Source organism: Nerophis lumbriciformis, linkage group LG09 (genome assembly GCF_033978685.3).
Source record: "Nerophis lumbriciformis linkage group LG09, RoL_Nlum_v2.1, whole genome shotgun sequence".
Taxonomy (NCBI): Eukaryota; Metazoa; Chordata; class Actinopteri; order Syngnathiformes; family Syngnathidae; genus Nerophis; species Nerophis lumbriciformis.
In genome coordinates this window covers 33,259,284-33,273,255 of record NC_084556.2, presented here as the reverse complement: position 1 = coordinate 33,273,255, position 13,972 = coordinate 33,259,284, and the positions used below count along the sequence as shown (strand labels likewise).

At 40.8% G+C, this 13,972-nt stretch overlaps 1 protein-coding gene across 1 annotated transcript in view; it reads right to left on the bottom strand.

Moving 5' to 3' along the window:
* The window catches only part of vps11 (VPS11 core subunit of CORVET and HOPS complexes), a 32,374-nt gene extending 18,723 nt beyond the window's left edge, over positions 1-13,651 (bottom strand). The window contains exons 1-9 of the mRNA XM_072913833.1: positions 13,490-13,651; positions 13,062-13,210; positions 9,788-9,923; positions 9,534-9,697; positions 5,464-5,711; positions 5,069-5,264; positions 1,621-1,772; positions 477-663; positions 224-367 (exon numbers count right to left, since the gene is read on the bottom strand). Of these exons, the coding sequence (XP_072769934.1) occupies positions 224-367; positions 477-663; positions 1,621-1,772; positions 5,069-5,264; positions 5,464-5,711; positions 9,534-9,697; positions 9,788-9,923; positions 13,062-13,210; positions 13,490-13,631 (1,518 nt within the window). The 5' untranslated portion in view covers positions 13,632-13,651. The remainder of the gene's footprint in view (positions 1-223; positions 368-476; positions 664-1,620; positions 1,773-5,068; positions 5,265-5,463; positions 5,712-9,533; positions 9,698-9,787; positions 9,924-13,061; positions 13,211-13,489) is intronic.
* Positions 13,652-13,972: the final 321 nt, after the last annotated feature.

Genomic DNA, 13,972 nt, shown 5'->3' with positions numbered 1-13,972 from the left:
AACTGAACTAGGGGCAGGGTATGGTGTTATTCCCGGGCCGGAATTGGACCCCAGGCCACCAGTTGAATGGGCTTTGTACACAGTGTTTCTTATTTTTATTGTACATCTTTGCATGAGTACAAAACAGCTCATTTACACTCCATGTACCACAAACCTGTAAATGTAGCTATAAACGACACTTTAATACTGTGATAATTTCGATTAATAATCACATTTATTTTACCTTGAGATCTTCGAGTTGAATCTTCAAATACCATTCATGGTGCATGTGCTTCTCTGCCAAGAAAACAGCATGGCTGTGGTAGCCAGCCTGTCGTAGAACCTTAATGGCAATCTCAACATCAAAATGAACCTCGCTTTCACTGCTCTATTCAAAATACAGCACATGAGAACACAATTAGGAACAATACAAAATACAAGTTTAATGTCTCATTTCCTGTAACTACACACACTGTGCTGCTTCCGTTTTTATTTACCTTAATGAACTCTTCAAGCTTAGAACTGTCCTTCAGCTTGGTGTAACAGTTCAGCAGGAGTGTGGTGTGGTCTGCATTGGCCAGTGACTGCCTGTGCAATGCTTGTAGGTAAGATGTCAGGTTGTGGATTCTCTGTGCATCCAAAAATTTCCTAATGACGTAAGATGGCTCCAGTTTTCCAATTGTGCTGAGAAATGCAAACAGGAATTATTATAATGTATATGTAATGCATTTAATTTATACGTCTACAGAACTGGTGTCAAACTCCCCCACGACATTTTATGTGGCCCCTCAAAGCCTTGATGAAGTACTTCATCTCCATCCATCCATCCATCCATGTTCTACCGCTTGTCCTTTTTGGGGTTGCGGGGGGTGCTGGAGCCTATCTCAGCTGCATTTGGGCGGAAGGCAGGGTACACCCTGGACACGTCGCCACTTCATCACAGGGCCAACACAGATAGACAGACAACATTCACACTCACATTCACACAGTAGGGCCAATTTAGTGTTGCCAATCAACCTATCCTATCATTTGGACACAAATACAATTTTATGGTCAGAATGGCATTCATTGTCAATGTCATTTAAAGATAAATATATTTGAGGCTACATGAATACACTTCATTTATTTGCTCAAAACTTAGTAACAGTTTTATATAGTGACCAGTCAAGGTTTTTTGGAGTGAAATTTGTCTCTTTATTCATCTTTGCACCGAATTGACCTGATCACTGACCGTATACAACCTGTACCACCTTTCAGGTATAAATCCACAGTTAAGCTTCGGGGCAAAAAAATTGCGTGATCAAACCTGTGTATATACATGATTATTGCAATAATTTTGTGATTAACTTATTTTTGACAGCCCTCATCAAATTGTACGTTAAAAAATCTAATAACCAAATGCATAATAAATTGTGTAATAATATAATGAGGCCCTTAAACATTTATATTCATATGTATTCACTGTTACTAGGAGCCCTCTGAAAGCACCTAAACTGCAATGTGGCCCGCAATAAAAACAAGTTTGACACCCATGGTCTACAATATTTGGTGAAAAAGAAAAAAATATTAGAAATGGGGGGGAAGCACTCAACACAGATTACCACCACTAAGCACAATTGACATGACGATTGATATAATTACCGAATGTACTGCTGAATAGCACCATCATGGTCTCCCTTAAGGTAGAGGTGATCACCATACTGTCTGAAAATCTCTGATAAACCATCACTGTCCAGGTGCTGGCTTTTAGCTAGGTTTATGGCCATTACAAACAAATTCTTCTTAAACAGCATCTGCAAAGAAACAGTCAGAAAGTGGCTGGAAAATAGTCTGTAAAACATAATGTATGCAAAATGTTGACCAGAAAACACCACTACATGTAGACCACATGGTAGTGTTTTATATGTAGAAAAGAAAATCCTAAAATACAGTGCATCCGGAAAGTTTTCACAGCGCTTCACTTTTCCCATGTGTTTTGTTACAGCCTTATTGCGAAATGGAATACATGTATTTTTATCATTAAAATTGTACAGACATTACCTCATAATACATAACAATGTTTTATTTAATTTTGGTTAACCATTCCTCTTTGCAGCACCTCTCAGGCTCCATCAGGTTGGAAGAGAAGCGTTGGTTTTCATCCAGGATGTCTCCGTAAATTGCTGCATTAATTTGTCTAAGCGATTCTGGATCACCATCCGCCGCCTCAGGAGGGGGAAGCAGTGTACTGTCAACACCGTATATGGTGGGGATGGTGTGCTACGGACCACAATGCAGGACGTTGTGGATCGGTGGAGGGATTAATTCGAAGACCTCCTCAATCCCACCTCCACGTCTTCCTATGAGGTTGCAGTGCCTAGGGAATCTGTGGTGGGCTCTCCTACTTCTGGGGCTGAGGTAGTTAAAAAACTCATCTGTGTCAGGTCTCCGGGGGTGGTTTCGATCTGCCCTGAGTTCCTTAAGGCTCTGGATGATGTGGGGCTGTCTTGGTTGACAAGACTCTGCAGCACTGCATGCACATCAGGGGCGGGGCCTCTGGATTGACAGACCAGTGGTTCCTCTCTTTAAGAAGAGGAATCGGAGGGTGTGTTCCTACTATTGTGGGATCACACTCCTTAGCAAATTCCTAAAAACACGAGAGGCTCCTCAGCCTTCCCGGTAAAGTCTATTTAGGTGTACTGGAAAGGAAGTTACGCCAGATAGTCGAACCTCGGATCAGGAGGAGCAGTATGGTTTTCGTCTTGGTCGTGGAACTGTGGACCAGCTCTATACTCTCGGCAGGGTCCTTGAGGGAACATAGGAGTTTGCCCAACCAGTCTACATGTGCTTTGTTGACTTGGAGAAGGCCTTCGACCTTGTTCCTCCGGAAGTCTTGTGGGGAGTGCTCAGATAGTATGGGGTATGGGACCGTCTAATTGTGGCGGTCCGGTCCCTGTATGATCAGTGCCAGAGCTTGGTTTATAGTGTTGGCAGTAAGTCGGATCCGTTTCCAGTGAGAGTTGGACTCCGCCAGGGCTGCCCTTTGTCACCGATTTTGTTCATAACTTATCGACAGAATTTCTAGGCGCAGTCAGGGCGTTGAGGGGATCCAGTTTGGTGGCTGTAGTAGTAGGTCTCTACTTTTTGCAGATGATGTGGTGCTGAAGGTTTCATGTGGCCAGGACCTTCAGTTCTCACTGGATCGGTTCACAGTCGAGTGTGAAGCAACTGGAATGAGAATAAGCACCTCCAAGTACGAGTCCATAGTTCTCGCCCGGAAAAGGGTGAAGTGTCATCCCTGGGTTGGGGAGGAGATCTTGCCCCAAGTGGAGGAGTTCAAGTACCTCAAAATCTTCACGAGTGAGGGAAGAGTGGATCGTGAGATCGACAAGAGGATCGGTGCGGCGTCTGCAGTGATGCGCACTCTGCGTTGATCAGTCGTGGTGAAGAAGGAGCTGAGCCGGAAGGCAAAGCACTCAATTTACCGGTCGATCTTCGTTTCCATCCTCACCTATGGTCATGAGTTTTGGGTTATGACCGAAAGGACAAGATCACGGGTACAAGCGGCCGAAATTTGTTGTTTTCGTCGGGTGGCGAGACTCTTCCTTAGAGATAGGGTGAGAAGCACTGTCATTCAGAAGGAGCTCAGAGTAAAGCCACTGCCCCTCCACATCGAGAGGAGCCAGAGGAGGTGGTCAGGATGCTCCCCCGACGCCTCTCTGGGGAGAAGTTTAGGGCACGTCCGACTGGTAGGAGGCCACAGGGAAGACCCAGGACACGTTGGAAAGACTTTTTCTCCCGGCTAGCCTAGGAACGCCTCGGGAGAGGGAAGTCTGGGCTTCTCTTCTTAGGCTACTGCCTCCGGGGCTTGACCTTGGATAAGCAGAACAAGTTGGATGGATGGACGGACGGATGGATGGATGGTCTGAGATTCTTTCAGGCGCATTTTGGCATACTTTACATAAAGAAATGGTTTCTGTCTGGCCACTCTACCACACAGGTCTGATTGATGGATTGTTGCAGAGATGGTTGTCCTTCTGGAAGGTTCTCTTCTCTCCACAGAGGAATTCTGTAGCTCTGACAGAGTGGCCATCGGGTTCTTGGGTCACTTCCCTGACTAAACTAAGATGAATGCAGCAAAGTACAAAGACATCCTGGATGAAAACCAACACTTCCCATCCAACCTGATTGAACTTGAGAGGTGCTGCAAAGAGGAATGGGCAAAACTGCCTAAAGATGCCAAGCTAGTGGCATCAAATTCAAAAAGACTTGAGACTGTAATTGCTGCCAAAGGTGCATCAACAAAGTATCGAGCAAACTGTGAATACTTATGCACATGTGATTTTTTAATTTGAAATGTTTAATACATTTGCCAATTTAAAAAAAAAGAAAAAGAAGTTCACATTGTCATTATGGGGTATTGTGTGTTGAATTTTGAGGACAAAAATGTATTTATTCCATTCTGGATTAAGGCTATATAATGACAAAATGTGGAAAATGCGACGCGCTGTGAATACTGTAAGGATGCACTGTATCCCCTTAAGCACTTTTCCCTAACTTACGTGGAGTAGACGAGTCTGCAGGCTGGATGGTAGAATACGAATAAGAGTACGATTAATAGCGCATAAAAACGGCACAATAGGGCCCTAAGCAAAGAGGACAGACACACGGCAGCCATATCATGGTATTCTACCCTGTGTTTTTTGAGGAAATGTGCAAATTCAGCCATTTTTACTTAAGAAAATGTAAAAAAAAACCGATTGGAATCATATAGTTAATACATTTATGACAGTTCAATAAATAAATACCAATATTTGTGTAATGTTATCATTATTTGTGTTTTTATTTTTCAACATGACTCTGGCTCCCCTGACTGCATGTACCTGACCCACAGTCTCAACTCTCACCACCTGTAACCCCAAAACTTTTAACTAAGGGGAAACATGAGGCAGAGACAAAAAAAAATTAACAGTGAGCAATTTGTGAAAATGGTAACAAAAGGTCTCCTCTGATCTGATGATTTTTTTTTCTCCAACTATTACTACTCCGACTATTGTACAACTGTTTAATTCTAAAAACCTGGGGTAATCAGGCTATCCACAAACATTACCTCAAGTTTGGTCTGTGTGTCCTTTTCCTGAAGAACATACATTTTACCATCTCTGGTGAGGATATAGAAGGAGCCCCACTCAGCCACAACATCAATGACATCGTTAAATGAGGCACTAAAGGCAATGAACTTGTTGTCCAAGTCGTAGATGGTCAGAAGCTGTTTGTCTGATGGAGAGCTTTCCCTGCTTCCAAACCTGTGTAGGGCATTAACATAGTAACCTGATTGGAAAAAAATACATGACTCGCGACACTGCTTTAAGTGAACAATGACAAGAAATAAGGTGACATCAGAAAGGGGTGAAAATTATTAATGGATATTTTACACAGGATTAGCTACTGCTCTAATAATTGTATTAATAATTGCACTTAATTTTCATCATTCAGTGTTCTTACTTGTTGGGTGACTTTGTATTCCTTGTAAGTAAGAAAAGATATCCTCGATGCCAGTGGGCCAAAAGTTTCGTTCCATCGAAGGCAAAGCAGGGCCCTCGTTCGTCTGGCTGGTACAAATACACACATTCATCTCCCGCCACTATAAACTGAGAATCCTGCGAGGGATCTGTGAGGGAGGAGCAGCGAAGAGCACACCCGTGTGTATCCAGCTCTACTTTTGGATACTCTTTGCTAGACAGGGTGTAGCACTAAACAAGAAAGAGAAGGTGGTGGATATCAGCATTATTGCAACACTACTATTGTAAAGAATAATTAGCATGTCACAGGACTGCACAATTTGAAGTCCTTGAAAAATGTAAATCACAACGTCTTAGTTTTCACTATGATATATATTTTTAAAATGTTAATGTAATAATAATATTATTAATTCACTGAACTTGTCAAGGGTGTACCCCGCCTTCTACCCAAGTGCAGATGGGATAGGCTCCTGCACCCCCCGCGTCCCCGTGAGGGACAAGCGGTAGAAAATTGATGAATGGATAATTTAATGATACACTCAAAATATTTCACAAAGTAATCCACTTAATCCAAAATTACAGGGCATGCTCCCTCCCTCAGTAATGTTGTCACCTATGGAGGGCTGCATGATTTTGAGAAAAACCTAACTGCGATTTTTCTCATCAAAATTGCGATATTGATTTATTTTGCAATTTTTACATTTTACACATAAAAATGCATAGAACTGCGAAAAAAGAAAGAAGACATGTTACTTTTAGACTGTCAATCGACATATTCCTGTCCAGAAGGTGTCACACGTTGACATTAGAACAATATGTAATCATTTACTCAAAAAATGTTTGGCTTCATGCAAACAGACCCAGAGCTTTTGTCTACATCAGGGGTGCCCATTACGTCAATTGCGAGCTACCAGTCGATTGCCAGCCAGGCATTAAAAGTATAGATCTAAAAATTAGTGATCATCAATCTTCACCAAGACGTCACTTCCGTCACTTGATTGACATTCACCGCACCCAAGGATCTTGTGAGATGACACCGGCTGCTGAGAAATCATTATTAAGAAAAAAATGATCTACAGGAAGGTGAGAAATACTTTTTATTTTAACAGACTCTCGCGCCGTACCTGCCTTCAAAACGCTAAAGACCGACTGCACAGTTCCTATCTTCACAATAAAAGCGCTGCTTCATCCTGCCTGCGCTAACAAAATAAGAGTCTCAGAAAGCTGGCGTGCACAAGCTAGGAAGCTACGGGGTTAGCCGCCAATGTATTTCTTGTAAAGTATAAACAAACGACTATGGAAGCTGGCCAAATAAGATGCCAAAAACCAACCACTTTCATGTGGTATCGGACAGAAAACGGAGGACTTTTTTTCTCCTCAATTTGAAAATGTGGACGTTTTTAGTAGGGCTGCGAATCTTTGGGTGTCCCACGATTCGATTCAATATTGATTCTTGGGGTCACGATTCGATTCAAAATCGATTTTTTTCGATTCAACGAGATTCTCGATTCAAAAAAGATATTTTCCCGATTCAAAAGGATTCTCTATTCATTCAATACATAGGATTTCAGCAGGATCTACCCCAGTCTGCTGACATGCAAGCAGAGTAGTAGATTTTTGTAAAAAGCTTTTATAATTGTAAAGGACAATGTTTTATCAACTGATTGCAATAATGTAAACTTGTTTTAACTATTAAATGAACCAAAAATATGACTTATTTTATCTTTGTGAAAATATTGGACACAGTGTGTTGTCAAGCTTATGAGATGCGATGCAAGTGTAAGCCACTGTGAGTTCTTATTTTTAATTTGTTATGAATGTCTAATGATAATGTCAATGAGGGATTTTTAATCACTGCTATGTTAAAATTGTAACTAATATTGATACTGTTGTTGATAATATTAATTTTTGTTTCACTACTTTTGGTTTGTTCTGTGTCGTGTTTGTGTCTCCTCTCAATTGCTCTGTTTATTGCAGTTCTGAGTGTTGCTGGGTCGGGTTTGGTTTTGGAATTGGATTGCATTGTTATGGTATTGCTGTGTATTGTTTTGTTGGATTGATTAATTTAAAAAATAAATAAATTAATTAATTAATAACCCCTAGTTATTAGCACTATTGTCTGATTCCAATCAATGCAAGTCATCCGAATCAGGTAATACACAAACTTATATTATTGTCTTCATGAAAAAAAGGAATCTCTATGTCTTTAATAAGGCTTGTATTATCATTAAACACCTTTAACTTGTTAACAAAATGTCTCTTTCATAAATAAATATAAGTTATATATATGAATGAGGTAGATACCCTCAACTTGGTCATTTGAAAAGTAGCTCGCCTGCAGAAAAAGTGTGGGCACCCCTGATCTACATCATGCTCTTAAACTAAAGAAATAACAGATTAAAACCATACAGTGTTTATAATGTAATCATAATACATTATAACAATGCAACTTACTATTTAAAAGGATACGCACTTTAATTTCTCATTACTGTAGAATTGTTCACCATTGTACTGTAATTGGAAGGTAAATAACTTTGTTATACTAAATAAATAAGCAAACAAAAAATAAAATAGAGTCTTATTTCTGTAAGCTTTAACTTTGGACGGCTCCATCATGTGCAAACTTTAACATTAAAAAAATATTGAACATCTTAAAGTGTATTTTTTTCCCAGGTGGAAAAACGAGGTCTGATGTTGTGTTTTTGTTAATCGCTATCATGTGATCAAAGCATTCTCGCTTGTTCGTCCGTGTTGATAAGCGTGTATTTCCCATCCAATTTGAAGCTGAAATATTACCACAACTGGACATTTGGTGTGATAATTATATTTTTTCCCCACTCATTTTTGTTACATTGCGGCACTTCTCACTGGCGAGTCTTGGGTACGGAGGCTGTCAGTGTCTATCATGTGATCAAAGCATTCTCGCTTGTTCATCCGTGTTGATAAGCGTGTATTTCCCATCCAATTTGAAGCTGAAATATTACCACAACTGGACATTTGGTGTGATAATTATATTTTTTCCCCACTCATTTTTGTTACATTGCGGCACTTCTCACTGGCGAGTCTTTGGTACGGAGGCTGTCAGTGTCTATCATGTGATCAAAGCATTCTCGCTTGTTCATCCGTGTTGATAAGCGTGTATTTCCCATCCAATTTGAAGCTGAAATATTACCACAACTGGACATTTGGTGTGATAATTATATTTTTTCCCCACTCATTTTTGTTACATTGCGGCACTTCTCACTGGCGAGTCTTGGGTACGGAGGCTGTCAGTGTCTGTAGAATCAATACTGTTACCTCTAAAGCTGTGAAGCATTAACTTTTGCGGGTGTTAAATGGGATACTTGTTAACGTATGTGCAAGTTCGTACGCATATGCCTCTTGACAGTTGACGGCGAGACTTGTGCAGTCGCCAATCATGTGCAACATTGTACAGATGCGCTCTGCGCTGAGTGAATCAAGTGAATCGTGTGTGATAATACATATTTAATAATGTACATTTTTGAAAGATACATTCTGATATTTTCGGAGAGGGCGGGCAATGGAGGGTTTGAACTACAATCAAAAGGGAACGTTTCCACAAACAAATCGCCTGTAGGAACACCCAGAAAGTGGGTTATTAATGTGGCTGTGGAGCAACATTTACTAAAAAGCATATCCAATATATATTATCCCTCCATCCATCCAAAGCTGGAGCATATCCCAGCTGCCTTCAGGCGCAGGGCAGGGTACACCCTGGACAAGTCACCACCTCATCACAGGGCCAACACAGATAGACAGACAACATTCACACTCACATACTAGGGCCAATTTAGTGTTGTCAATCAACCTATCCCCAGGTGCATGTCTTTCTGTACCACAAATAAGTGTGTTAAATGCAGATTTAAAGCATCATAGTTCCCCTTCAAGTAAAATCAAAACAATTGTCACTTAGAAGAGAGATTGCGAGAGATCATCAATGGGAATCACAATTTTCTTTTTATCATTTTTTTGTGCAGCCCTAGCATGTCGTAAGGATAACAGTGGACATGTTTTAGCAACTCTCATACTTACATGGACTTTCTCAAGAGTAGCAACAAACAGGTGCGTGACTTTTGCAACTTGGCGGAAAGCAAGACCTGTAACTGGGATGGTTCCTTCATGCAAAGTCAGAGTTTTACTGTGACGATCCCGAGTGATGTCACCTTTGGTTAGAACCACACTGCCATCTGTGAAACCTTTTAAGAAACACACAATCAATTTGTGTTGCAGCGGGAAAGCTACTAAACTGACGCAAGCCAGAAAACAAGTGTTTCTTGGCCACATACCAATGGCCATGAAGTTGAGGTTCTCATGTACACTGAGGCAAGAGACTTCTGCTGGTTTGTTGCCTGGAATTGCAGGAAAGATTCTTGTGCAGAGAGGATTCCCGCTGTCTCTTTTGTCTAAATTCCACACCTTTACCTGTTAAACAATCAACTTGTAATAAGAGGTAGTATGTTTTTTACCATTCCGTACTGTTCACTTTAAAGCCTTCTAATTAATTGAGGAAGTTGAACAGCTGCGCACTTTGTGTTGGCGATTTACCGGTTTTACTATTAGCCGTGATTAAAAACGTCACAGTTATTTACTCGCAAAGGCTCCACTACACCGCATGGAGCCTAAAATTTATATTGCTATATAAATTGCAGCCTCCTGCGATAACAAAGTCTATTGCCGTAAATTATCTGGCACATCAGTGATAAGAGAACCATTTCAAAATGGGTTATCAAGCCTCCTAATTTAGCTGTTGACGTATGCAGTAACATATAGCGTCATTTCCAGTTCTATTATTTTATCAGAACAATTGTTAATTCACTTGCTAATTTAACGTTAATATCTGGTTTCTTTCTGTTGGAACATCATGGACTGACTAATTTTTTGATCACAAATATAAAAACAATTCACAGGATGGCTGTCCAACACTATCAATAAAATATTGCATTTATTTTATTTTACTACATACAATATTCTGAGCAAAATAAATTCAATTGTGCAAAGTAACAAACTAAACATAAGCAAAAAACTACTATTGGTTCTGATTTAAAGTCCTAAAGTCCTGTTAACAATAACGGAAAATGACAAAAAAATACTATTTTGAGATAAGAAAAAATATTGATCCAATCACTGTGGTATCAACCATATAATGATACTATACTTGGTATTGTTACTGACGATGTGTGTATCAATGGGCCGCCCACCTCGTTTACCTTAGCTTAGCGGTTAGCATGGCTTCTTGCATAAAGTCCTAAAGTCCTGTAAACAATAACAAAAACACGACCGAAAGCGATTTGGTGATAATAAAAAATATTGATCTAATCGCTATAGTATCGACTACCGTATTTTTCGGACTATAAGTCGCTCCGGAGTATAAGTCGCTCCGGAGTATAAGTCGCACCGGCCAAAAATGCATAATAAAGAAGGAAAAAAACATATATAAGTCGCACTGGAGTATAAGTCGCATTTTTGGGGAAAATGTATTTGATAAAACCCAACACCAAGAATAGACATTTGAAAGGCAATTTAAAATAAATAAAGAATAGTGAACAACAGGCTGAATAAGTGTACGTTATATGACGCATAAATAACCAACTGAGAACGTGCCTGTTATGTTAACGTAACATATTATGGTAAGAGTCATTCAAATAACTATAACATATAGAACATGCTATACGTTTACCAAATAATCTGTCACTCCTCATCGCTAAATCCCATGAAATCTTATACGTCTAGTCCAGTGGTTCTTAACCTTGTTGGAGGTACCGAACCCCACCAGTTTCAAATGCGCGTTCACCGAACTCTTCTTTAGTCCATCCATCCATTTTCTACTGCTTGTCCCGTTCGGGGTCGTGGGGGTGCTGGAGCCTATCTCAGCTGCATTCGGGCTATACCCTGGACAAGTCGCCACCTCATCACAGGGCCAACACAGATAGACAGACAACATTCACACTGACATTCACACACTAGGGCCAATTTAGTGTTGCCAATCAACCTATTCCCAGGTGCATGTTTTTGGAGGTGGGAGGAAGCCGGAGTACCCGGAGGGAACCCACGCAGTCACGGGGAGAACATGCAAACTCCACACAGAAAGATCTCGAGCCCGGGATTGAACGCAGGACTACTCAGGACCTTTGTATTGTGAGGCATATGCACTAACCCCTGTGACTCCTTGCCTTCTTTAGTGAAAAATAAAATGTTTAGTTTTTTTTTCAAATTAAATACAAATTTATATGTTTTTTTACTGGTGCACAAAATTAACCGTGCATGAACATCATATCATTCAAAGAACAAAACCAACACAGTGCATGAACTCACAACAAATTACACACCTGCAACTCAGTGTGACTTCGGCTGTTGCCGTATCCTTAATACGCCGATAGGGAGAAGTTTTTATTTACACGATGAGTCGGGTGGGTCTTGACCTCCGCGGTGGAGGCTCCGCCGAACCCCTGAGGCCGACTCACCGAACCCCTAGGGTTCGATCAAACCCAGGTTAAGAACCACTGGTCTAGTCTCTTACGTGAATGAACTAAATAATATTATTTGATATTTTACGGTAATGTGTTAATAATTTCACACATAAGTCGCTCTTGCGTACAAGTCGCACCCCCAGTCAAACTATGAAAAGAACTGCGACTTATAATCCGAAAAATACGGTATACACTGTTTACATTCAAGAGCTCTAGCTTAGCGATTCGCATGGCTTCCTGTATCCTCTTAAGGTGTGCAGTGCAGCATGGTTAGCGACTCCTTGTCTTCTAGTACTCCAGTGACTTATAAGTAAAGTAATTTATTTTGCTCTATCAAAATCCAAATGTATACAATGTTTATCGTACATCTTTTTTGTTGCGACAACCCTAGCACACATGCATGTTCTGACAAACGTTTGAGACAAATCTAGTAAGACTCGGACCCGGAAGTTGGGCAGCGTGTCATCACTGGCTAGAAAATGCATTTTTAAATGACTGAAAAGCCTTAACAGGTAGAGGGGGGGCACAGGATGAAGCCCTGGCTGTCCAAAGTCGGGACCCGGGGTGGACCGCTCGCCTGTGCTTCGGTTGTGGACGTCTCTGCGCTGCTGACCTGTCTCTGCTCGGGATGATCTCCTGCTGGCCCCACTATGGACTGGACTCTCACTATTATTTTAGATCCACTATGGACTGGACTCTCACAATATTATGCTAGATCCACTCGACGTCCATTGCACCGGTCGCCCTGGAGGTTTCTCATTGTCCCATTGGGTTGAGTTTTTCCTTGCCCTGATGTGGGATCTGAACCGAGGATGTAGTTGTGGCTTGTGCAGCCCTTTGAGACACTTGTGATTTAGAGCTATATAAATAAACATTGATTGATTGATGATGTTTGTTCATTGTGTGGCCAAAAATACTAATTATACTTGTTGAATAAAACGTCTGCCTTGTTTTTAATGAATACTTAGGCCCACTGCGCTACTGTTTTTTTTTTTTTTTTTTTTTTAAGTTGGTCATTAGGGAGGCATTTGGAAAGCCAAGTGTTTTCAGAGGTGGTATTTTGTGAAAAAAAATTGAGAACCACCATACTCACAAGGGGGTTAATTCCGTGTTCGTCCTGTCCCACTGTTACAAGGATACTGTGTTGTTTCAGTTGGAAGAGATGTGTTACTCGCAACTTGTACGCCTGGAAAGTTGACAGCTGCAATGACCGCATTAAAAGCCAGATGTTGCCATCCATATGTAAAACGTGGCTAAGGACAACAGATAGATTTGCAGTGCGTGCACATTTAGCTGGGTTATAGCATATGTAACATGCAGCAATGAATAGTTGACACCCATAGAAAATAAGTACTAAACTGCGCTAAATAGATTCGACTAGTCGCCTTGATTAAGTTGCAACAAGAGTTTCATAATAAAACCTCAACCACTACTGTTTCTCTTCTTATCGCTTTAGGTTTAAATAGCATCCAGCCTAGCATAACATTAGCCGAACATGCACATCAAACAGCTGAAGGATATCTCCAAGGACAATATGACCACGTCCAGAGTCGCAAGCAGATATTCCTTTGGGAAGATCAAAGTTTTTCCCATGATCTAATCGATCCAATACTTCGTCTTTGTCGAAAAATGCGAATTTTCTCCACTGCAGGTACGCTGCCATTGTTTTGACGTTTCCGGGTAAAGAGTGACTGCGATCATGTGACAATCATAGACATCTTATAAGTAGACGCAGCATCGAGCGCTACTGCCTACTGGCGCAGACGAGACGCGGGGCCGCCATCTTGGAGTGGTGATCCGCTCTACTCAGTGCAATTCATTTGGCAGGAGCAATGAACTGTCAGTGCATTTAATTCATCTTACCTCACTGAATACCACTGATTTTCACGCGTTTTTTCGTCATACGTGTAGCTATGATAAAGGACACATGTTTTGGCGTGTTTTATTATTCATAGTTTGTTTAACAGTAATAGAATATTCTTATATGCTATAAATGACCAGACG